At 47.9% G+C, this 23,299-nt stretch overlaps 1 protein-coding gene across 1 annotated transcript in view; it reads right to left on the reverse strand.

Moving 5' to 3' along the window:
- Positions 1 to 23,299, reverse strand: part of Alk (ALK receptor tyrosine kinase) — a 726,297-nt gene that overhangs the window by 68,081 nt on the left and 634,917 nt on the right. The window contains exons 10-11 of the mRNA XM_075955828.1: positions 11,966 to 12,060; positions 11,668 to 11,796 (exon numbers count right to left, since the gene is read on the reverse strand). Of these exons, the coding sequence (XP_075811943.1) occupies positions 11,668 to 11,796; positions 11,966 to 12,060 (224 nt within the window). The remainder of the gene's footprint in view (positions 1 to 11,667; positions 11,797 to 11,965; positions 12,061 to 23,299) is intronic.

Below are 23,299 nucleotides of genomic sequence, written 5' to 3' on the forward strand. Positions count from 1 at the left end.
CGTAGGACAAGACGAAATTTGTACACTGGTGTAGTCTTGCAAGAGTTGGGCTAGTCTATTCTGTTTACTGCCGTATGTCCAGAGCCTAAACGAGTGCTAGACTCATAGAAAGTGGCACGTGGATCTTTATTAGATGGAAATAAAAACTAAACAAAACACAACAGAAAGACGATAACAAGCCCACGTGCACACCTACAAGGGAGATGTCATGAACACTGAAGGGTCCGAGACTTTGCCGGGTAAGAGAGTCTGTGTAAGAACGGTATAAAGGCTGTTAAACCGAACAATTTCTAATAGTATAGCTATATGCTTGCTAGAAGCTACTTTGACTGGAAGGGGGTAGGGTAGGTCTCCCTAGGACTGCCCAGTACACACTCGTGCCAAGGGTACGTACACTCAGACGGACCCAAGCACAGACATAACTAAATGGCCGTCTTTGAGAGAACCCAAGAGCTGGTGGAACAGATCAGCTAATAGACTGAGCGGACTAGTTAGAAAGGTCAGAGTCACACGGCTGGCTGAGGAGAAACAGTCCTCTTTCCCAGGATGCCGAATGACAGGGAGGCCTTGCTATCGATCCTCAGGCAGGTTGGTAGACAGCCCAGAGCGCTGCCTTGTTTTCATTCCATGCTAACATTAATCCTGGAGTGCGATCATTAAAACTACCAGTCACCTACTAAAACAATAATCATCAGAAGAACAGGTTTGCTTTCACCTTCTTGTGAACTCACAGTAAACATTCACTCTTAAAAACAAACCAGGCCTTTCTGGAGCAGTCACCTGGGATTTATTTGGAAAACAAAAGGTCCGGGAGTTTCCATGATTCCTGAGACCCAGACATGTTTCGGAAGACGACAGACCTTACTCTGTTCATCAATATGGATGAGAAGGTTCATAGCAGGCAGTCCTTCAGAACCCCTCACAAGACATCCGCCCCTCCCCCACACAAGCAAGTGTAACGATTTTACTTGCAAATAGACAATTGGTTGGGTTGGAGAACTGATTGTGTGAACTCTAAATGCACTACTGCCCCCTCTCTCCACTTAAAAAAATGGTTAGATTATAAAGGCGAGAAACTAGAATTTTTTTGAAATTTAGTGAAAAAACGAAGGGAAAATACATGCACATAACACACACACACACACACACACTATACAGTTCATGGAAGTGAATTTGCCCAATTCTTTGGTTATGTATTTTGATAACAGAATTGACAGTAACACAACATTTCATATGAATGTTTCGTTTTGTATCCTTTATCACCTGTTACAAATGATCTCAGTTTCTTACTACAACAGTCAGCTCTAAGAAAGAACCTTGGTCTCCAGGCCTCTTTGCCAGCCCACTGTCTTGGTGTTATGCAGCACTCAGTAGATGCTTTGTGCCCACCTTCTTGTGTTACATAGCACTCAGTAGGTGCTTTGTGCCCACTGTCTTGGTGTTATGCAGCACTCAGTAGATGCTTTGTGCCCACCTTCTTGTGTTACATAGCACTCAGTAGGTGCTTTGTGCCCACTGTCTTGGTGTTACATAGCACTCAGTAGGTGTTTTGTGTCCACTGTCTTGGTGTTACGCAGCACTCAGTAGGTACTTTGTGTCCACAGTCTTGGTGTTACACAGCACTCAGTAAGTGCTTTGTGCCCACTGTCTTGATGTTACATAGCACTCAGTAGGTGCTTTGTGTCCACCGTCTTGGTGTTATGTAGCACTCAGTAGGTGCTTTGTGAATAGATGAATGCCCATGGAATGCTAATAGACACTTTTCGAACTGGGCCTGAGAGTTCAGTGGTCTCTGAGGGTCTCCCGGTGTGGCTGCTCATACGCATGAAGCCATTGTATGTGGTCTTGAGCCAATCTCCTTCTGAGGTTCCTGTGTGTGAGACCTGTAAGCTGCTTCTACCAACAGAACACGCCAAGATGATGGGATACTGTTTTCAAGATCACAACTTCTGCCTTGCTAGCAGATTCTTTCTCTCTCCGTCTGTCCTTCCCTGCCCATAACACACCTGGAAGGAAGTAGGCTGCCAAGGAGAGCAGAAACTGATGATGGTGGCCTCTCACCATTTAGGAACTGGTGTGCTCCCACACCCTCCAGAAACTACCAAAAATCTGCTGGGCTTGGGTATGACTCCTTCCCCAGTCAAGTTTCATCTGAGATCTCAAGGTAGAGGATCTGAGCTGGTCCTGGCACTGAGAGACAAATACGTGTTGTTTGAGGTTCACAGACTTATGGCCACTTCCTACAAAGGACTCACTCCTTCCTACACAGTCCCTGCCCATAGCGAAGATTTTGTTCCTGTCTGTTTCCTTTGAGGAGCCCCTGACTTGGTGGAGTTCTGCCTTCCCCCCAGTTTTCTCACCATGTGGTTCTACCTGGAGTCTCTTTTTCTCTTGGCCAGGGAGGGGCAAGCAGAGGAGCCCTCTTGGTGCTTCTCCTAGAGCCTAGTCTACCTCCTGGCTCCGATGAATTATAAATAGAAGACTTCCTGGTAAAGGTTTAGTGTAACAAACTTAAGTGTAGCAAGAGAGGTAGACAGCGGCGACGGGAGACACAGGGCTGGGCTGCGGGCTGAGGCAAGGAGTCTGGGAGGAAAATGATGATTAAAGCGGACTTCCTAAACAAGTGCTTATTGTGTGCATTGATGGAGGGCCTTTGTGTTCTGCCAGCCGCGAGCTAAATGATCTTAATCAAGGCGTGCTGAGCCCAAAGCTCCTGGATCATTTATTGTCTCCCACTTAGGTAACCTGTCATCAAAACAAATGGGGGGAAGAAACAACACGTTTTCTCAGGGCCAGCAGGAAGAGAGGACTGTGGTGGCTCCTGCCTGCCGCTTGGGGTGGCGGCGGCGGCCCAGGTAAACCTTAGGTGTTTGCTAGGAGCTCATAATTCCCCTTGATGTCAGGGTGGTGTGGGGATTCTAAAGTGATAGTGTGGAAGTTCCGCTCATTTGCTTCCTCCTCCTCTTCCTCCTTTTCCTCCTTTTCCTTCTCTTCCTTTTAAACACAAGGCCTCCTGTAGCGCAGGCTGACTTCAAACTCACTCTCTAACAGAGGATGACCTTGAATTACCTACTCATCTTCTCCCGCCTCCTTAGGGCTGAGATCATAGGCAAGTGCCCCTCTACCTGAGCTGAGGACCTGCTTTCTAGGAACGATTGGTTCAGGATAACTCACAGTGCACCATCTGGGCAGGATGAAGTCAGAGCTATGTAGGGGTGCTGGGGCACGTGCCTTAATTCTACATGGGAACAATGGCTTGCTATGGGGGCCTGTGTGAGCCAGATCTGGTGGGACAGTTTGCAAGAGCAGTGCTTGGTTTATTCCCAGCCACAGGCCTTAGCACAGTGTAGGTTCCCAATGCAGACTTGTTTCACCGAAAACATAGGCTTTCCGGCATTGGGTACCAGAAGAAGCGGTGCTGTCTTGTGCACTGGATGCTGCACTGAACCCCCTGGATGGAAAAAGAAACCAGCCAATGAAACCAGTCTTCTGCCTTGATGTTTGCCAGCAAGTAGGTAGCAGTTGGTACTGCCCTGTGCACTGTGGGGAAGGCTTTGAAATAAGCAGCCTTGATGCTGAACCCTGACTCTGTAGAGATAGCAGGGTGAGTCGTTTGCCTTCTGACCCTCAGTTTTCTCAATCCTAGAATGGAAAAAGTAAGAAAGGCTCACCGGGATACAACGTTAGACATCCTTCTGAACCCTTGGTGTGCATTAACTTCTGTGGTCCTTATAGAAGACCTATGTGATATCACTACTAATAATGTAAAAACCATTTTTTCGAGTATGTTTGATGTATGTGTGTGTTCATGTTTGCACATGTGTGGGTACATGTGTGTCTATGTGGGTGCCTTCACATTTGTTCACACGAGTGTGGAGGCCCGAGGCTGGCGTGGTATGTCTTCTTCAGTCTCTCTTGACTTTGGAGACCAAGAATGAACTAGAAGCTCATATTTTGGCGATATGGCTGGCCAGCTTGCTCTTGGATCCTGCCTCTCCCTCCTACACAGTGGGATTGCAGGTGGGCTGCCACACCTCCTAGTGCGGAGTCTGGGGACCTGAACCTGTGCAGCAAGCTCTTTAGCTGTGGATCTATAAAGCAATGTTTTTGATTTGAAAAAAAAAAAGAGAGACAGGAGAAGAAAGCTGTCTATAGTGATCAGCACTGCTGGGATTCAGGTCTAAGTGTCTGGGGTCTGGAGGCCAGAGAAGTAGTTTAGTTGATAAAGCACTTGCCTCGGATGCCTGAGGTTGTGAGTTCAGACCTTTAGAACCTACAAAAGCCAGATGTGGTGGCACAAGCCTGCAATACCAGTGACCCTGAGACAGGGGGATCTCTGAAACTTCATGGGCCAGATAATTTGACCTATATGGGGAGGTTCCAGCCCAATGAGAGACCTTCTCTCAAAAAACTGTGGAAGATCTGAGGACTGACACCTGAGGTTGTCTTGTGATCTCCCAATATGGTCATCGAGTAGTTATGAACCTGTACCTATGTGAACCAAATGCTTATACTCATATGTACACACACATGCAAGCACGCATGCACACACACACACACGCACACACACACACACACACACACACACACCACAACTATGGTATATTTCTTCCTCAACCAATATTTATTTTCAGAGTTCTTCAGCATAACATGAGAGAGACATTGCATGACCTTAGTGTCTACTCTTGTGTGCATGGCGGCCTACAACAGTGGGCACTTGCTGTGCAAACGTGAGGGCCAGAGCTCAGATCCCCAGAATACACCAAGAGGCTCTTTCTGGTAAGCAGAATGCCTTCAACCCAATCTCCAGTTTTATGCCATTACTGTCCACAGGTTCCCTTTCTTGGTTACCAATGAGACGGAGGTCATTAGAGCTGGCCACCAGCAGGGGGTGTTGTGTTGACTGTCTCCCGGGCATGCAAAACCACTTTCACTATAAGAAATGTATTGATTTCAGTGATGAGAATTATGAGTCACTCATTATTTCCACATCACCTCTCTTCCTGGAGCCCAGCCACACTAGCTCCTGGGGAAGGGAGACATACCCTGATGAAGAATGACATGTTAATTCAGGGGGCGCTAAGCCTGTGCAATGACTGGGAACCCCCGAGCCTTATTAAAGCAGGTGCTTCATGCATAACCACTACCATAATTATTCTAAATAGGTGATAATCTAAAGCCAGAGAAAGACAGTACACACAGCGCAGGCTTCAACAGCAGGGAAGTGGACCAGGGGAATGGCCAGTCTTTGAACGAGGCACAAGGGTTATATCTACGACACCATGGCTTTCACTCCTAAAGGGTTATTCTCCCAATTGAGTGGGGGTGTACCAGTGAAGGCTGGGTTGCATGGGATACAATAGTGAGCTTCAATGATCAGCTTTCGTGTGTGTGTGTGTGTGTGTGTGTGTGTGTGTGTGTGTGTGTGCGCACGCGCACTGTTTGCCTAGCATGCTGCCTTATGTATTAGCGAAGACACAGGTATAGTCTATTTGAGCAAACAGACGAACACAGCAAAGTAACATAACAAACTGGGGGTCTTCTCAGTAATAAGGTCCCTCTAGGAGACCTTTCTAACAATGGGGTCCTTCTAAGGTTACTTTATCATAGCTTTGTTCTTCTAGGTGTTACATGGCTTAGAAAGTGTTACCTTTTATGTGAGTCTTAAGAAATAGATCTTTGAGCCATTTAAACTATAATTTGGGGCTAGTCTCTGGGGACCGGAGTCTGTAAGGGGTTAGTGTCACAGCAGCAAGTGAGATAACCAGTCATGAAGCTCAGCCAGCTCCTGGCTCCTGGCACCTCTGAAGAACAATGGTTATTATTACTGCATGGTGCTAGGGCCTTTGAGGATGAAAGATGCCCTATGCCACCTCATCACCTTCTCCAGGTTAGGACTCTTTGTTTGCAGCCCTGGGTTTCTTCTAACCTTTGTTGCTAAGAAGACATTCCTGAAGGGTTTGTGAGAAGTATGGATATTTATTTATTTATTCTTTTTTTTTCAGACATAGACCAGGCTTGTCTTGAACTCAGAGAAAGCCACCTGCCTCTGCTTCCCAAGTGCTGGGGCTAAAGGCATGCACCACCACCGCCTGGTGAAAAGTGGATGGTTAATGTACCATGTCAGATATCCCACAGGCATGCAGGAGCCTAGGCACCTGTGTGTTCAATGGGCAGCACACAGGGGTAGCGCCTCCAGACAGGGCACCCTATGAAGATTAGGTGAGGATGCCCCTGGAGTAGGGAAGCCCCCAAGAATGTCCATGATCAGGCTTGGGGAAGCTGCTACTGGCAGGTTACCGAAGACTTTAATATGGGTGCCCTGTGGGTGTGAGTGGGTCCTCTTGATCTCCTGCCCTTGTCCCATGCCATTCTCATACCCTGGAACTCCCTGCCTCCCAGACAGTCCCCAGTGAAGAGCTATGGCTAAAGATGGGAACTTGGCTCCCTCCCCATCCTTAGCCTGCCACGGGGTTGTCTACAATACCATCAAGGGAGAAGGGGACAGAATGTGCTGGAGCTCCATGAAGTGGTCTCAATTTAGGGATGGGGCTAATCAGAAGGCAAAGCTACTTCACCCCACCGTGTGCACCACTAGTGAACTTGGCCAAGCCTATAGGGTCTGAGTACAGAAGGCTCGGAGGCACACAAAGACGCCAAATGCAAAGATGGGTTCTGAAAGAGGGGCTGGGACCTGGGAAGACTTCCTTCCAACAATGTCGTCATCCCCAGAAGGGCGTGCTTGGAGCATAATGGCTCCTGCTACAAATTCTATTAACTCTGATAGTTGTTCTGAGTGGATAATGCATTTAGCAGAAATAGACCCAATCAATTTATATGAAACACATAGAACTTTCTCATTGGAATTGGCATCTGTTCTTGAATCATAGGAGCACGTGTGGAAATGGGCAGTCTGTCACCATGACTTCTGGGCACATTAGCTGAGCCATGAGTTAATGGGAGAGAAGGACCAAGGAAAGCTACGGTTCCTTTACTCCAGCTTGCCTCAGACCCTGGAATCGTGGAGCTGGGAATGAGAAAGGACTGGAATGCTTTAAACCTTAACTCTCTCTCTCTCTATGTACATGTACATGCATGTGTGCTGATGAATGTGTGCATGTGCGTTTACATGTGTGTGTAGGTACATGTCCACACATGTGCATGTGTGTTTGCATTTGTGTATGCAGATGCATACGCACCTGTGTGCACATGTGAGCATGTGTGTATATACGCATGTGCACCTGTGTGTGCATGAGCGTGGAAGTCAGAGGTCAACCTGTTTCTTAGGTGCCTTTCATCTTGCTTCTTGAGACAGGGTCTCTGATTTGTCTGGAGCTCACTGATTTGATTGGCTGGCTGGTTAGCTGGCTCCAGTACCTCGCCAGTTCTGGGGTTACAGTATGGTTAAAACATGGGTTCTGGAGATTGAGCTCAGACCCTATTGCTTCTGTGGTAAGCACTTTCCCGAGTCACCGCCTCAGTCTCAAACTTGGAATGCGTAGAAAGAGTGGGCACTGTGTCCACACGAGCCTCTCCCATATGAGCCATCCCTGCGTGTTTGCTGGCATGTATATGAGGCTGGATTACCCTAGGATCATGGCTAGTGCGAATGTGCCAGGCCATAGCATGGAGGTTCTGACTCCTAGGCCAGGCTTCTTTTCCTTTCAGGACTATATAAATGTATATCCTATATATATATATATATAAAACCATCATCACCACCATAACCACTACCACCATCACCACCACCACTAGCATGCTTGTGTGTGTGTGTGCCCAGGTCATGGTGTTTATGTACAGGTCAGAGGTTAACTTTCAGGTATTGGTTCTCTTCTTTCATGCCAGGTTCCAGGGATCAAACCTAGGTCACAGGCTTGCACAGGAAGTCCCTCTTACCAGCTGAATCATCTCACTGACTCCAGATTCTACATGGGTTTGTTTTTCTCCCTCTTTGTTCATGTTGTATACTTGGACATGGTAAACAAACCCAGGGCTAGATTTGGAAGAGGCAAGGTTGTGATTTTATTTTGCCAAAATTCCAAAATTGTGGCATTATGTTTCCCTTGGTCCTACCTATACTGCACCTGAGCCCATAGTAGAAGGGAGAAGGGTACAGGGCCCTGAAGCTTTCAAATCCTCAGCTGAACATTTCAGGGAGGGAGGGTGCTAGAACTTGACTGTAACCCGTTCAGTGGCAGCATCATCTGTTACCACAAGGGACAGAGACAGAGACTGAGGTGGGGACAGGGGCAGGGAGGTGGAGAGAGTCAGGGCTGGAGGGAGAGGGAGAGAGAAGAGCCCGACTCTGTAGCCCTAATTGTATTAGCCCGACCATTTGGTTAGTGTAATTGCATGTGCAAAGCTGAGAAACGTAATTTCCCGGGACTTAATACTCGCCCCATTTTCTCCTCCAGCTTCTTCATCTGATTAACTAAAGTGACTCAGAGGCTTCCGAGAAGGCCATGTGTGCCAACCACCTGGTCACCTGGTCAGGCTTTCCCCCTGCGCCTGGGCTGGAGACTCCCCTGGCCACCCACTCCTCTGGAGTGGGCCTGGATGGCTTGGGAGGGTGGCACACAAGGAGTTTGGGGAGCATTGGGAGTAACAGCTTTCTCAAGGCCGGGTTTCATTTGGCTTTTGTGCGTTCAGTCGCTTCTGTGCTGACTGCCTGGAGGACAGCAGAAATGCCACCCACCACCCCTGTTCCAACTCAGCGCAAACCGACAGCGCTGAACTTTGGAGAGAAAATCTTATTATCTTGTCACCTCGATTCTTTGTCAGAGGGTCGGGAGCTGTTTACAGCTCACGCAGGGGCTCTTCTCTGGGACCATCCCCCCACCTCCTTCCCACACAGCCCTTCTCTCTGATTGGAGATCTCTCTACTGGCAGTAGCAGAGCTGGTGCAAAGATTATAGACTTTGGGTTTCACATCCTGGGTCCCCTCCCTAGCAGATATGTACTCACCGTCTTTTAATCCACCTTTTTTCCTCCCTTCAGAGTAGAAGTGACTACCCTCAGGCCAGTGTGACATCAAACTGCCTGGTGGCAAAGCCTAGCTCAGGGGCAGGCATTGTCTGATTTCCTCGTCACTTCCCCCTCTCCTCCCTTTATTGTTGCTTCTCTTTTCTTTCCATTCCCCCTTTCCCTCCTTTCCCTCGCCCTCTTCTAGCTTTCTCCTCCCAGGGCAATGCCCTGAGCTTTGATCAAACCAGACACTGCAGACATATCTTGCTGGCCCACCAGCTACTCTCCTACCCTGGATGGAAGCTTCAGAGTGTCCAGGACTGCTGGACCTCCTCCCTGCTATGGTACACACAGTGATGGCTACAGGGAAGTACCAGGACTGTGCACGCTGAGTGGTTACCGCCAAGTGGATGTGCCCCATCCCTGCCTTTCCAGCAGCCTCTCCCCGCCCTCCTGCTCTGGTTACATTGTCTACCTGTCTTTCCTTCTTCCAGACCATGAGTTCTTCGTGCTGCATCCTGGAGTTGTGCTGATCAGTGACTCTGAGCACAGAATGGGTTGCAGAAGAAATGCATAAGAACAGAAGTTGGGTCTGGATGATAGTCAGGAGGTCCTGGACTAGGTAGGGCTCTCCCCACTGGCTATATGGCTAAGTCTAGTGGAAGTGGCCTTCTTTCCAGAAAACTTGTCGCCCCCAAACAGATGTCCTTTGCACTCTAATACACATCTAAAGGGATCTACACTGAGAGGGGACTAGGGAACCTGAATCGTAATGGAGACAAATACATCCCACAATAGAGCACATGAGGGAAGGGTTGTGTGAGCTGAGCCCCCTTTCTCTTGCCTTAAGCAGCTCCCGATGTGACACTGGGTTCTTGGGAAAATAACGGCCCCATGTTCAGGGTCCTAGAGCATTTTCAGCGAACCTCAAGGCCACCCCTAGACAACTTTGGTTCAGTACCCTCTTCTTCCCTCTGACCTGGAGTCAGTTGTTCGGAGATAATGCTTCTCACTAGGGTAGCCCTCTGGGAGCTGTCTGCTTCTAATTCTGTTTGGAGATGGTGGGGACTCATAGGCCTTTCCCAGCTCCCATGGGATTTTGTTTGTCTGAGTGGCCAAAGGGCCCTTATTGATTATTCTTTTGGGGACAGTGGGAGTTACGCGCTAAGGAGCCCAGACTCAGGGCTGGGTGGACCACTGCTCCCTAAGTGCTGGCTGTAGTGTTGTGGCTGTTGACATCAGACACCTGGCTCAAACTTCCAGATTCCCACCAGCCAATCAGTAGATGTTTCTGGAGTCCTGGTTGGTGACGAGGCCAGGGTGGGGGTTGCCACCATGTGTACTTAGCGCAGGGAATGGAAAGGGAACGGTGCTCCCCTTCCTGAACTGATGGAATTGCAAGGTGCACAAGCTTATAACAAGGCAGTATACAAAGGTGAGTCCCCCAGGTGTGGGGGACAGGAAGGGACACTGAATAGATTTTTGGGAAGGGCCCTCACTCAGCAGGGTATAGTGTTCTCTAGGTTAGGTTCCCAGGTACACTGTGGGAGGGTTGGAAAGTTTTTTTGGGGGAAGGGCTTTAAGGGTAAAAAGAGACACAACCCCCCTTTTTTTCAGCTTGGTAGCTGACCAGATCAGGCAGGAACCATCAAGGAGTTACAGAGAGTTTCAAGGAGCTTTTGTCTCTTATTTCAAAAATGAAGCAAAACTAAAACTTTGCTAATGAGCAGAGAGCTAACCAATTTGGTGTCAAAGATACAAGCTTCTAATTATTTTGTACTTTGAACAGAACCAGGATTCTATCTTGTAAGTAGAAATTAGAGATTTATCATCTATATGCCGCTATTCTAAAGAAGATGTATACAACAGGATGTGGCGGACTGTGTACCGTACCTGCTTCTCATGTGAGAAGTGTCAGTACCAATGCACCAAAGCATGCAGGGGATCTTGGACACACTTTGATAGGGCTTAGAAACCAAGATCCATGGTGTATGTGTGTGTGTGTGTGTATTGTGTGTGTATATGTGTGTATGCACATGCATGCAGAGTCCAGAGATTGATTTCAGATAATCTTATATTTTTTTTGGATATTAAGATTTTATTTATTTTTTTTAATTTATTTTCAGATAATCTTATTGATACAAGGTCTCTTCCTTAATCTAGAGCTCACCATTCAGCAAGACTGGTTGCCCATGAAGCTACGGGGATCCTCCTGTCTTCATCTCCCCAGAGCTGGGATTGTGTCATTATGACTGGCTCTTTGCATGGGTACTAGGGATCTAAACTGGGCCCTGGGTACTGGAACTTGTATGTCAAGCACTTTACACCTCCCTAGGTCCCTAAAGGTGAAGCCCAAGTTGGCCTCAAGCTCACGATCTTCCTGTTTCCACCTCTATAGCATTTGCCTGCTGGTGTGTGTCATAACAACTGGCCGTAGCTTGACCCTCCCTGCCATTGTGTGTTGGGTTCCCCAGCGAAAAGTTCCTCTTTTGTATATTTTTAGTAGTTAGGTCTCAGTGCCACGGCTTGGGGGATGAGAGAACCACACAGCTTCTTTCTGGGGTCCCATAACAAAAGCGGTGATGCCTCTCCTGGAGACCAGCCACAGTACCCACCCCAATCACAACACAGGCCATTCTTTTGCCTTCAGCAGCAAGAAATAATGCTGTTCAAATTTTCTGGCTGTGCCAGAATAACCCTTACCTGTAGGGTCAAAGATGGGAGTCGGTCCTGATATGTTTGCCCAGGATTTTGGCTCCTTGTTTGGATTTTTCTCAAACAGATTTCTGGATTTGGGTACTGCATTCGAGGGCATTTTCTCCTCCCCACTGACTGCAATAGAGAAGAGCCAGTGGGCTGAGTCAGGCAGAGTCAGTTGTAGGGAGAGAGAATAGGTTGAAGTGGGGAAAGCAGAAGAGGCAAGATGGCTGATTGGGGGTCTAGAGAAGACACCATGGGTCACTGGGTTAAGGGAACAAAGCATCAGAGGAACAAAACTCACTAGTGAGGTAGCAGTCGAGGCTGATGGAAATGTTGTCAAATGCCACTGTTGCCCCGGATCCTGGACCCCACCACGTGACTATCTGCAGCCAGAACCTGTATGGTGTTAAGAAGAACGAGTGTTAGAAACCACTAACATAGGTAAAGTCCTAGGCGTCATTGGCAGTAGGCGTGTTCTGCGGGGCAGAAATTTAGCTTGATCAGCCTTACCTCTCCTCCGAAAGCAGCAGTAAGAGGGCAGGACTCAACCTCTCCCGACTTCTACTTCTCCATCACAGAAGCATATCCCTTTCTGAAGGGGTGCTCCATCCTGAGTATGACCGTTATGCAACCTTTAGAGCCAGTTTGGAGTTCTGAACTTAGGAGACGTTTGCTTTCTGGGCATGCGTGTTGGGTAGAAATGCATGGTGGCTGGGTATTGTGTTCATGCTCACCCATGGGCAGGCTGAAGTCACTATTTAAACATTAAAGTGCTTTTGTATGATAGTAACTGATGGAGAACTCCTCAGTGTCTCTGTTGCTTCAGGCAACGGGGCTTCCCCCCCACCCGCGGTTTGACCCCATCAACCAGCAACTACAGGGTTAATTTCTTGCACAACAGAGGCATCCTGGTGCTTGTCCAGTGTCAGATACTGCTTTCTGACTGGTGGTTAAATATCAGATGATCGACTGTTTCCCCTGGGAGTGTTTGTTATCAAGCCACAGTGGGTCATGACGTCTGGACAGTAACTCACTGAGATCATGTTTCTTCCCAGCCATTTCATGGCTTAGAGTGCAGGTCCTCTGACTACAGTCAGGGAAAGCATGAGGCTGAGATAAACAGAAAGAGGTCACGGACTCATTTGTTTCCTGGTTTGTTTTCTTGGGAAATCTTCCTGGAAGGCTACTGCCATCAGTCAACCTCCCCCTTCTGCGATAAAGTGACCGTGTCCTGAGAACCCTAAGCACTCTTTCCCTAGATTCCAGAATAACCCAATGAATAGAGCGCCGTGTCTGCTGTGGGGGGTTGAAATGGTAAGAGAGGAAAGCCATGGCTGTCAATCATTGACGGGATACAGCGCATGTGGTTATCCAGCCACACATTGGGATGCTAATCTACAATAAAAAAGAACGGACCAGGAGACACGCTGTAAAATAGATGCCTCTCAAAAGCATTATGCAAAGTTAAAGAAGGCAGACAGTAAGCTAAAGACCTCATATTGAGCGATTCTCTGGGTAGGAATCATCTAGAAGAGGCAAATCTGTAGAGACAGAGAGCAGATTAGTGCTTGCCTGGGGCTAGCAGGGGAGCAATAGTGACTGCTAACTAGCACAAAGCCTCATTTTGGGGTGATGAAATTGTTCTAAAACTGGGTTGTAGTATTCTTTGTAGAATTCTAGAAACTTGCTGAGAGTCAATGACTTGCACACTTAAAAATGGGTAAATGTTATGGCATGTAAATTATCGTTTGCCAAAACTGTTGGGGAACAAGGAGGGAAAATGGGAGAGAGAGAAAGAGAGAGGGGGATGAGAGGCAGACAGACAGGAGAGAGGAAGATCGATCGATCTATCTATCTATCTATCTATCTATCTATCTATCTATCTATCTATCTATCTATCTATGGAATAGAGAGAGAGAGTGCAGGCTCTCTGATAATGTGGGCCAGGGTAGGAAGTGAACAAGGAAAAAAAATACTCTTTGGGGAGGTGGAAGAGGCATACAAGAAGAAATGTCAGGGGAAGGTCTTTTCTTCTAGACATCAGCTCAAGAAGGGAGTGAAGTGTCCCTGCATGTTCAACCTGGGTCACATGCAGTCATGACCCAACACAGAATCACAAGCTTACTGACAACATTATGAGGCTCTTTTCAAGCAATTATCCTTTTTATTTTTTTGTAACTTGATCGAGCTTTTCTTGAGTGTGAACGTTGTAGATGGCAGTGTCCTGTTCTGATGTAACAGGGCTGGACATGCCTGGATGGTGAATTGCATCCAGGTGGAAGCTCCCATCATAGCTGAGCTTGTAACCCTGGTCAGCACTTAGAAGGGATAGACTGTGGCTTACATCTTTCTGGCCGGAGGACAGTTATTGCTCCACTCTCCAAATCAGATGTGAACTTTTATCTAAACAATGTGTTTGTGGCCAATTATTCTCCACTGCTCTATCCCCACATCTGCCTGTGCCTTCATTTATCTTGTAAAATCTTGTCAGATACAGCCTTTTCCGTCTAAAGGTCACAATTAGAAAGCCCAAGTGCTTTGTTTTTAAAATAGAAATGTCTGTTGTTCGAGGCCCTTCTCAACTACACAGCGAGTCTGAGGCCAGCCTAGGCTATGTGAGTTCCTGTCTCAAATGAAACAAAACATTGTGAATGAAACAAAAATTATTATCATTATTATAAATTAATGAAATATGACTATAAAGAATCATGTTCTTTGGTTGGGAATGTAAGATACCAGGCACTGTAGCGGGGGTTGATCCCATAACAACCTAGATTCTCATTCTCCTCTCTGGTCCTCCTCTCTTTATCCATTACCAATAGGCCGAGGGCACATGTTGATTTGTCCTAAGCTGCATCATCAGAACATCGCCTAAAAGGACTTTGCAAAGAAATAAATGAGTCATGTGATTGCAGAGCAGGAGGAGAGACAAGATCTCCACTGCTCTCACCACGGACCCTAGTGGAAACCGCTAGTCTCCTCGCTTGCTCGGTTTTTCCTGCTTTCATTCTCGATGACTGAGAGATTGGAGCTGCTGCAAAGTTCCCTCGCAGCCACCAGGCCTCTTTGCATGGATAGGAGATACAAGCTGGGGCTGCAGGGGTTTTATATATGAGTCTCTAAAGCATTCCGCAAGATGTTGGCAGTAGAAGTTGCTGTATGAAAACATTCAGTTGACGGTGGGGATTGCCCATATTTCGTGTCGGGGGCACTCAGGACAGGCAGGGAAGACCCTGTCAGATGATACCATGAGCACCTGTGACGCTGCTTCTGTCCACTCTAGAGACTCAGTAAGGGACAGGTGGGACCAGGGTAGATGAAGGTCAGACGGAGGTAAACAGGTATGGCAGGATGGAGGGGAAGCAGACCTAACGTGGGAATAGCAGGTGGTGAGCAAAGAATGTGGAAGAGCGCAAACACTCGGAGTTTATCGCCTATGAGGGAGCTGGCCACGAAGACGAGGTGGGCATTAATTAGGCCAGCTGTGGTTTAGGATTCTCTACTTTGGATGCTGTCTGGTTGAGTACCTTCAGCAGAACCACAGAAGAAGAGGCTCTCATAGCCTCTCCCGGTTGGATATGGGCAAGATTTCCTTGGGGGTTCTGAGTTTATCCAGTCCTATTACTCTTTTATGGCCAGTTTCCCAGAGATACAGATGCCAGGTCATTTCTCAGAGTGAGCCGTGGCCTCGGGCCTTGGGTTCTAGCACTTACTCTTATGCACAGGTAGAACATTCTAGGACCGATGGATAGCAAGGGCCATGGCGTATTATTGCTAAAACCACAACAGACTAACAAACATGCCAGTTTCCCTTGCCCAACACTTTCACTCTTGATAGTGAGGGAAGTGTTATCTCCACAGCTAGAAGACACTTCCCCCTCTCAAGTAGAGCATCTGGTTAAGGAAAAGGTAGAGTCAACATTTGGGGCTCCTCCTGCTATCTGAGAGCCTGGCAGGTGGGACTCCCCTTTCTTTGGCTGTGTAGAGTTGGCTGCCATCCCCGTAACTGTAACTATTGATCTGCTTGGTTCTTTCTGTTTCTCCAAAATAGATTTGTGAATGCTGGAGTTGGTGCTGGTTTTCTTTCTTCCTTTCTTTCTTTCTTCCTTCCTTCCTTCCTTCCTTCCTTCCTTCCTTCCTTCCTTCCTTCCTTTCTTTCTTCCTTGCTTTCTTTCTTTTCCCTGTCTAAACCAGCTTTGGCTAGAGATCTTGGCTCAAGCCTGTTTTTGCATAAGAATGCACCCACCTTTCCTTCTTGTGTAAGCTTTACAGACAGCCTGTTGAAAATTAGCCCAGGGGGATTCTGGGAGGTGATACTTTGGGCCCCTGGCCAGGTTTCCAGGAGGCAGCTCTGGAAGTGGGTGCTCTCTGAACTCACCGGGCAGATCCTTGCCGAGGATGTGTGGATGCTGCTCACGCACAGCCCGGAAAATGCACCATCTCTTTCAGGCAACAGACTGTTAATGGGCAGTGAATATGAGGCCTTACTCGCCATCCTCCCAGCCTCAGGGATTGACAAACCTAATTAAGTTCACTTAATGATTCTAAGTAGCTGACAAAAAGGTGTGTGCCTGAATGTAGACCGAGGGAATAACAAGGCTTTGGTGAGAGAGGCAAAGAAAGCCGGATGGTGTAAGAGGCGTGTGATGGATGGGCACCATAGCTCAGACTCCTTCCCTGCCCATTTAGTCAGATCTGAAAAAAGGGGGGGTCCATTTTTACAGCTGGGGCTTGTCTGGGATCTGGCTGCTTAGGACAGGACTGGCAGATGCTGCCGAGAGAAAACCACTTTCTCCCATTTCTTATTGCTCAGTTGATTTGCGCAGTAAAAGTCTTCTGAAATGGACTGTCGCAAGGCTGGGGTTGTGGTGTGCATGTCTATTAGAATAACGTCTGCAATGGAAAACCCTGCCACATCCCTCCCATTATCTGCATAATTGACTTCAGTTACCGGCTGCAGAGGAGGGGCTGGGCTGGAGGGGCGGCTTTGGGTTCTCAGGATCAGCCCTGGCTGGATCAGAGCAGTCAGGGGCTGGACATGTGTACAGATGCTGTGAGCGTTTGTGCCTGGGAAGAGGCCATGCTGAAGGTCAGGCTAAGTGGGGAGTATTTCCCCATCCCATGCAGCCCGATTCTCCAGAGTAATTTACCACATAGAGACTTGGTTTCTCCTCTGGGCATAAAACCAAGAATAGGAGAAAAGTCAATACAGAGTTTCCAGGGCTGCCAAGTGCAAGTGAATTCTTTCTTTAACAATGAGGCTGGTTGTGGTGGGGGAACCTTGGGGAAAGAGGAGAGAATATAAATCTTCATATAAACTGCATGGAGAATCATAAGAACCCTTCCATGCCAGCAGGTCAAGGCTTCCGATCATTGACTTTCCTTTGCTTATTTTTATTTTCGTTTGGATGGTGTACGCATGTATGTGTGCACTTGTGGAGGCCAGGGAAAGACATCAGACACCATGTTCTACCGTTCTCCCTTGAGAAAGGGTCTCTTGCTGAACCCGGAGTTAGGCTGGTGACCAGCAAGCTCCATATTCTCTGATCTCATCTGCCCTCCTTAGTGCTGGTTACAGGAGGGTGTTGCTGTGTTCAGTGCTTTACATGGGCATGAGAGACTCAAGATGGGTCCTCAGCAAGTGTACAGCAAGGGTTCTTACCCAGTGAGCCTTCTCCCCACCCTTAAGCTTAAGCTTTCTGTGCTCACTTCTTAGGGACTGGCACTGAAGGATTCTTGAAAGAGAGAAACCAGGTAGAAGATAATCTCCTGTAAGTTCCTTCTTTGCTATCTCATTCCCTCAATCTGTGTCATAGCTCTGGCATTCTAGTGTGTTGGAACGGAATGAAAAGGAGAAAGCAAAGGATAGGGGGTCTTGCTTTATGGAACTTTGGCCCAGCAGGGGAGGTGGCTACAGACAAAAATGCCTGGTCCACAGGCTTTACTGTGCTAAGTCCTCGGTGGGAGCAGAATGTGAAAAGAAGTTAAGGGGAGAGAGAGAGTGAGGTAGAGAAGAAGAGGCGAAAGAGGAGAAGGAGGAGAAGAGGGAGGAGGAGGAAACAGACATAGAGAACGTGAGAACACCCACTCCACCCCACTCACCCCACCCCAACTTGTATACTCACGTACAGAGACATGCATGTAAGAATTGTCCAAAGGCTATGAAGAAGGTTGGGGATCTCTTGGGGGCATCATTTGCCTTGGACAGTTAGTTACGTACCAGGAAAGAGCAGGCCTCTCATTTCCAGGTCACAGGTTCTGTCATCTGTTGCCGAACCATCTAGCTCATTGAATCTCATCTAGGATCATGTACCTTCTACTGTTCAACCAGCCCTTAGCGAAAACCGAGGCCGTGGAAGACTATCTAGGTTAGAAGGCACCAAACCCACTCTTCTCAGAGCCTGGACTGTCCACACCTATGTCTCAGGACACGCAGGCATGGTGACTGCTCTATTTCTGTCTGTTGGCTTGTGACTTTGAGGGCCGAGATGATACCCATATATGTTAGCCTTCGAACAATGAAAGGACCTATGAAAAGGGTGACTTTAATTTTCTTCATCCCTGAGAACATCTTGATGGAGGTGGATTGGTAGCCTTCTTTGCTTGGGGGGAAGTGAATTCTAAAACACTGTAAAGTTGGTAGGGCAGGGCTACCAACTTGGTGGGACCCCGGGCAAATCATGAGGACTTTATAAGTACACTTTATAGCAGTATTTTCACCCTGCCTTTCTCTAGGATGAGAGATGGTGCTTCACTGTTTCTGTTTCATATTCTGTTTTAACGATAAATCTGGGCTTCCTTGGACAGCATGACAAATTCTACACATCATCCTTTGCCTTGGAGCAAAGATCATCCGAGCCCATGTTGTGAGTCAGATGCCCGTGTCTGCAGCCAGGAGCATAGAGCATCGACCTTGTCATAAAGAGTTTGAACATTGTGTAATTGATATTATTCAATGACCATGGGACTTCTGAACTTCCTTTTAGCTTTGACCCCCTCCAGAACTAACGCCTACTCAAGCCAGGGAGCACGCCCATTGTGACTGGTGAGAGAGAAAATAGGGAGGAACGAATGTCTACGACAGTGGCAGAGCCACGGACAGAGGTGCATGGGGGAGTCATACTGTGACGTCATGAGATGCCAGTCAGGCAGCTGGCAACGTGGGTCCGGGACTCATGTGGCAATGAAGATGTGCAAATCATTTGCTTGGAAGTGGGGGTAGAAGTGATGTCTGTGGGGCTCCTCGTGGGGACAAAATGTGTTTAGTTGGAGTCTGCTTTGCTCCAAGTATTAGAAGCTCAGTTATTCCCTAGATTCCAGACTTTATGCCTAGGGGGAGAAGGGCTGAGAACATTTTTGCAAGCATTAAGAGTCACGACACACACACACACACACACACACACACACACACACACACACACACACACATCTGTTGCCTTGTAAACTGAGCTGTGAATGCTTCCAAGAAAATGTTGAGCTGATCTGAGCATCAGTTATTGTAAAGGGGGTCACGTCGTGCCATTCCGAACAACCGCCTCGTGAGCTAGGCTCACGGGCCTGATCTGCCTCAGTGCTCTGCACTCCTGGTTGTGGAAACTGAGCAATCAAAAGCAACAGCTTGTCCCAAATGTCACAGTAAATCACCATTAGGAATGGGATTTAGAGCTCAGAATTACTAATCTACTCCTTGCTCCAGTGATCTGAGATATTTTCTGAGACGGGAAACAGGGCCAGATCTTCTAGAGTTACGAGTGTGTTTGGTTTGGTGCAGGAGGCACACTCAGCCATCAGCCACAGTTCCCTTCTTCTCAGAGAAAAACACCAAACCTGTTCCTGAGCAACCTTCGGAAGGCAGCAGAAACTAGGGCCTCTGCTTTAATGGCTCCCCGACTCCTCCTCTTGGAGTTCCACTTTGAAGCTCTGATCATTTCTTTCCACAGTTGGTTTTCCTTGGGAGTCCCCATCAGACTCAGGGCTCTAGTGAGTACCATTGGGCTTTGTACTGCTGTTATCTACGCTCACAGTTCAAAGCACATGGCCTCATACCATCCATCCCCTCTCCTTCAAGCTGGCTCCCCACAGTCCCAACACATCCCAGAAACAACAGGGAAACATCCCTGTCTTTGGACCTCTGCTTGTCCTGCCGCTGCCGCTGGAATGAGTTACCTTGACTCTCATTTCTCTAAGGTCTGTTTTATTTTCTTGGGGACTGGCTGGCCAGTTAGTACATCTCTCCCATTCAAGTGGCTCTGACTACTGGAATTCTGGGAGTTCTTGGGAGCCTGCACAAGGCTAGTGGGCTAAGCTGCCTCTGCGCGCACATGTTCTCAAGGCCGTTCAGATTCTGACTTCGCAAAAGGCTGGCCATACGCATGGCGGGAACTTAGTATATGACTGTTGACACTTTGACAGTCAGTGATACATCTCCAGATACTTCCGGCTTCTCCATCTGGCCCACAAGAGACTTGGAGCTGTCATTTTATCGTCAGTCTGTCTTCCAAATACAGTTACACAGCAGAAGCATTTGGGGAACCTCTTGAAGGTAGGGATTCCAAGCCTAAAAGGTGGTCTTCTAATCAATCTCTCATGTGTGGGGCACAGGGATTTTCTTGGTGGCAGCTGGGAAGAGAGCTTTCTGGCATATAGTAACACTCAGACGTGTGGGTCTGAAGCTTTCCTGGCAGCCTCGAGCCATTTCAAAGTACGCTCTTCCTGCCTATTCTCTATTTCTTTCTTCTTTTCTTCTTTTTTTATGTTTTATTTATTTATTTTTAGAAAAGAGGAAGTTTGGTGAGAGAAATTCTGGGATGATTTCTGCCAGAAATTAAGACTTTGCTGCATCATAAAATTTTGGGAACGAGACATCCACACCTCGGAATAGATCCTGGAATTGATTTCAGCTTTGAATTATGAAGCTTGTGGAGATGCTGGCTGAGCAGCGCCCAGAGCAGCTAATGAGGGCGCTGTACTCTCAAGTGACACTCTGATAGATGCCCCCCAATGGGAGCGCTATTTCTCCTCCTCCTTCTTCTCTTCCTTCTCCTTCTTCTTCCTCTCCTCCTCTTCTGCCACCACCTCCTCCTGCTTGAACTTCTCTTTCATGTGGGCACACAGATAGACTACATTTCCCAGCATCCTTGAAGTCTGAATTTTAGTCAACAGAAAGCGAGAAGTAATAACACATGAAACCCTTTAAGTGTCTCTTTCCATGCTCTCTTCTCTACGGGTTAGTTGAATGTGAAGGATTCCAAGGCTGGAGAAAAGGTCAGGACCACAAGTAGAAGGGGTGTGGGTTCCTGAACTCACCAAGCACACCCATGTTTGATTGTACATGAGAAAGAAATGCATTTTATTCACACAGCACTCTACTTACGGAAGATGTACTGTTATTACAATCCACGCAGCTGGGTTACTGCTAAGGCACTCAGGATTTGTCTGTACTCCTGGCACAGGTAGGTGGGTGTCTAGCCTGCTCCCTGTGGTGATGGGTAGGCTCTGTCCTTTGCTGGCTGCAGGAGACCACATGACCTTTCTCTTTTAGCCGAAGCCTTTCCCTCACAACACACTCTGGCATCATCGTAGGACCAGGGGCACCCTGGTGAGCCAGGCAGGGTGCATTGAGGGAAAATATTCTAGTACAGTTTCTATGGCTGTGTGCTGTACACAAGGCTCTGGACTCATAATGGAAGCTTGGGCCCTCCTCTTGTCCTTAACTTTTTACCTGTGTGTTGATCATAGGCCTAAACCCTTGTCTGGATGACCTGCGTGGCTGCCTGGTTCCACCCAGGCCACATTCAGCTTGCTCTACCAGGCCAGTCATTTTCTAGAATTCTGAATGACTAGGTCGTGTAGGTGCTGGCTGATCTCCTCATGGCTGACAAGCTCTCTATAGGGCCTCCAGGTGGCTCAGGCATGGACTCCATAACCTGGTTCTGGAATCGCAGCTTCTTCTGTAAGAAAACACTGCTGCCTCTGATCCTCAAGATCCCAGAATTCAGTTCCTGACTCTGGTAGCAGACGTTTGAGAGAAGCTGGATTCTGAAGCACAAACTCCTTCGCTTCCTGTGTGTCTCTGTACGAACTGTTCCGCGGCTTCTCTTGGAGAAAACAAGAGCTTGCGGGCCCACGTGCACACCGCCCAGTGAGGTTCTCTTCAGCCCTCCAAGAAGCACAAGACAAAGGCAGAAGGAGCGGGACTCTTCCTTGCCAAGAGCCCTCGCTTTGAAGACTGTCAATGAAGCCAAAGGATTTATCCCTCATCCCTTGTGGGCTTTGGGAATGAAGATGTGTGTGTGTGTGTGTGTGTGTGTGTAAGGATTTGAGCCCCTTTGGGTGAAGGCTTGTTAGGCTTAGTGATATAATTTATCAATGGTTTTCTCTAGGCTTAGGGTCCTGACTCAGGCTGATGTTGTCAACAGTGTGTTGGAAGCTCCAGCTGTTGCAGCCCTGACCCACCTATCGGGAGAACTGAGTTTTCTCTAATGTTTCTTGCATATGTGGGCTCACCTCAGGATGAACATGTGAGTAGCCCTTCCTTACTTCTTCTCTGGAGTCTGTGGGGTTCTCTAGGCTGTCCCTACATGTGACTGCTGACTGGAAGAGAACCCTTGGTTTGTGTTCTTCCTTAAAGTGTGACTCTGGATCATTATTTAATCTCACTGGACCACAGTTTCTGAGAAACCCTCACTGCATGGCTGGCAGAGAGAGGGCCCTGCCTAGCACCTAGAGAGGTGTCTGTTGGGAAGAAAGGCCCTCTGCCAGTTTTATTAGCGTCCACGCTGCTCTGGATTCACAATCTCCCTCCTCCGCGCACCCAGGCCACTGCTTTCCTGGCCAGACCCTGTGAGACAGCCTTCCTTGAAAGCTAAGCTGTTCCAGAACATCTATGGGGGACCACCAGCCAACACTAGATAGGCAGAAAATACTGGTTGAACAATAAATACACAAAGCTTGGGTAAAGATGAAGGTTGGTACCATTTCATCCCGAGAAGATTCATAGGATCATGTCTGGCTAAGTAGGGGATGGAACGGAGACCTCCACTGAGAAGCTGCTATGTTTGGGGACCTGTGGGACCTTGGAACCCAATCTTCTTATCTGAAAGTATATCCTAGCAGCCCAGTGTTGTGGACCTGAGCGAGCATCCTGTGTTGGGAGAGGGTATAGCCCCCTGGATGGAGGTGCAGGGTGGTTGTGGGTAAACGATAAGGGGATACAAGAGCCTTAGGTCACAGCGGCCTTCCTAGCAGAGGACAGTCCGTGCTGGCTTGTGGGGCTTTGCTTGGAGACATGCCTTTCCCCTATTCTGCATGCCTCTCTTCTGGGGAGGGTCTACACTAGAGGCAAAATAGTAATAATCAGGAATTTGAAGGAGGGGGCAGGCAGGAGAGGAGGGACACAGAGCCAGTCCCCTCTGCTGTGTCCCCCTGGTGACTAAAGAGGTTTCTGTCCCACCTGGTGTACAGTTTTAGGGCTGGGTTTTTTCAGTGTCCTCCTGGCATTGAAGCTTATTCCTAACCACAGGGAGGGGATTCATGAAATGTATAGCAAATGTCTTTAACTTTTATGCCTTTGTTAGATATGGTACATTAAAATATTTGCAATTAGAAATCCTTGTCAAAATCTATGCTTGGTTTT

The sequence above is a fragment of the Microtus pennsylvanicus genome, chromosome 21 (genome assembly GCF_037038515.1).
Source record: "Microtus pennsylvanicus isolate mMicPen1 chromosome 21, mMicPen1.hap1, whole genome shotgun sequence".
Lineage (NCBI taxonomy): Eukaryota > Metazoa > Chordata > Mammalia > Rodentia > Cricetidae > Microtus > Microtus pennsylvanicus.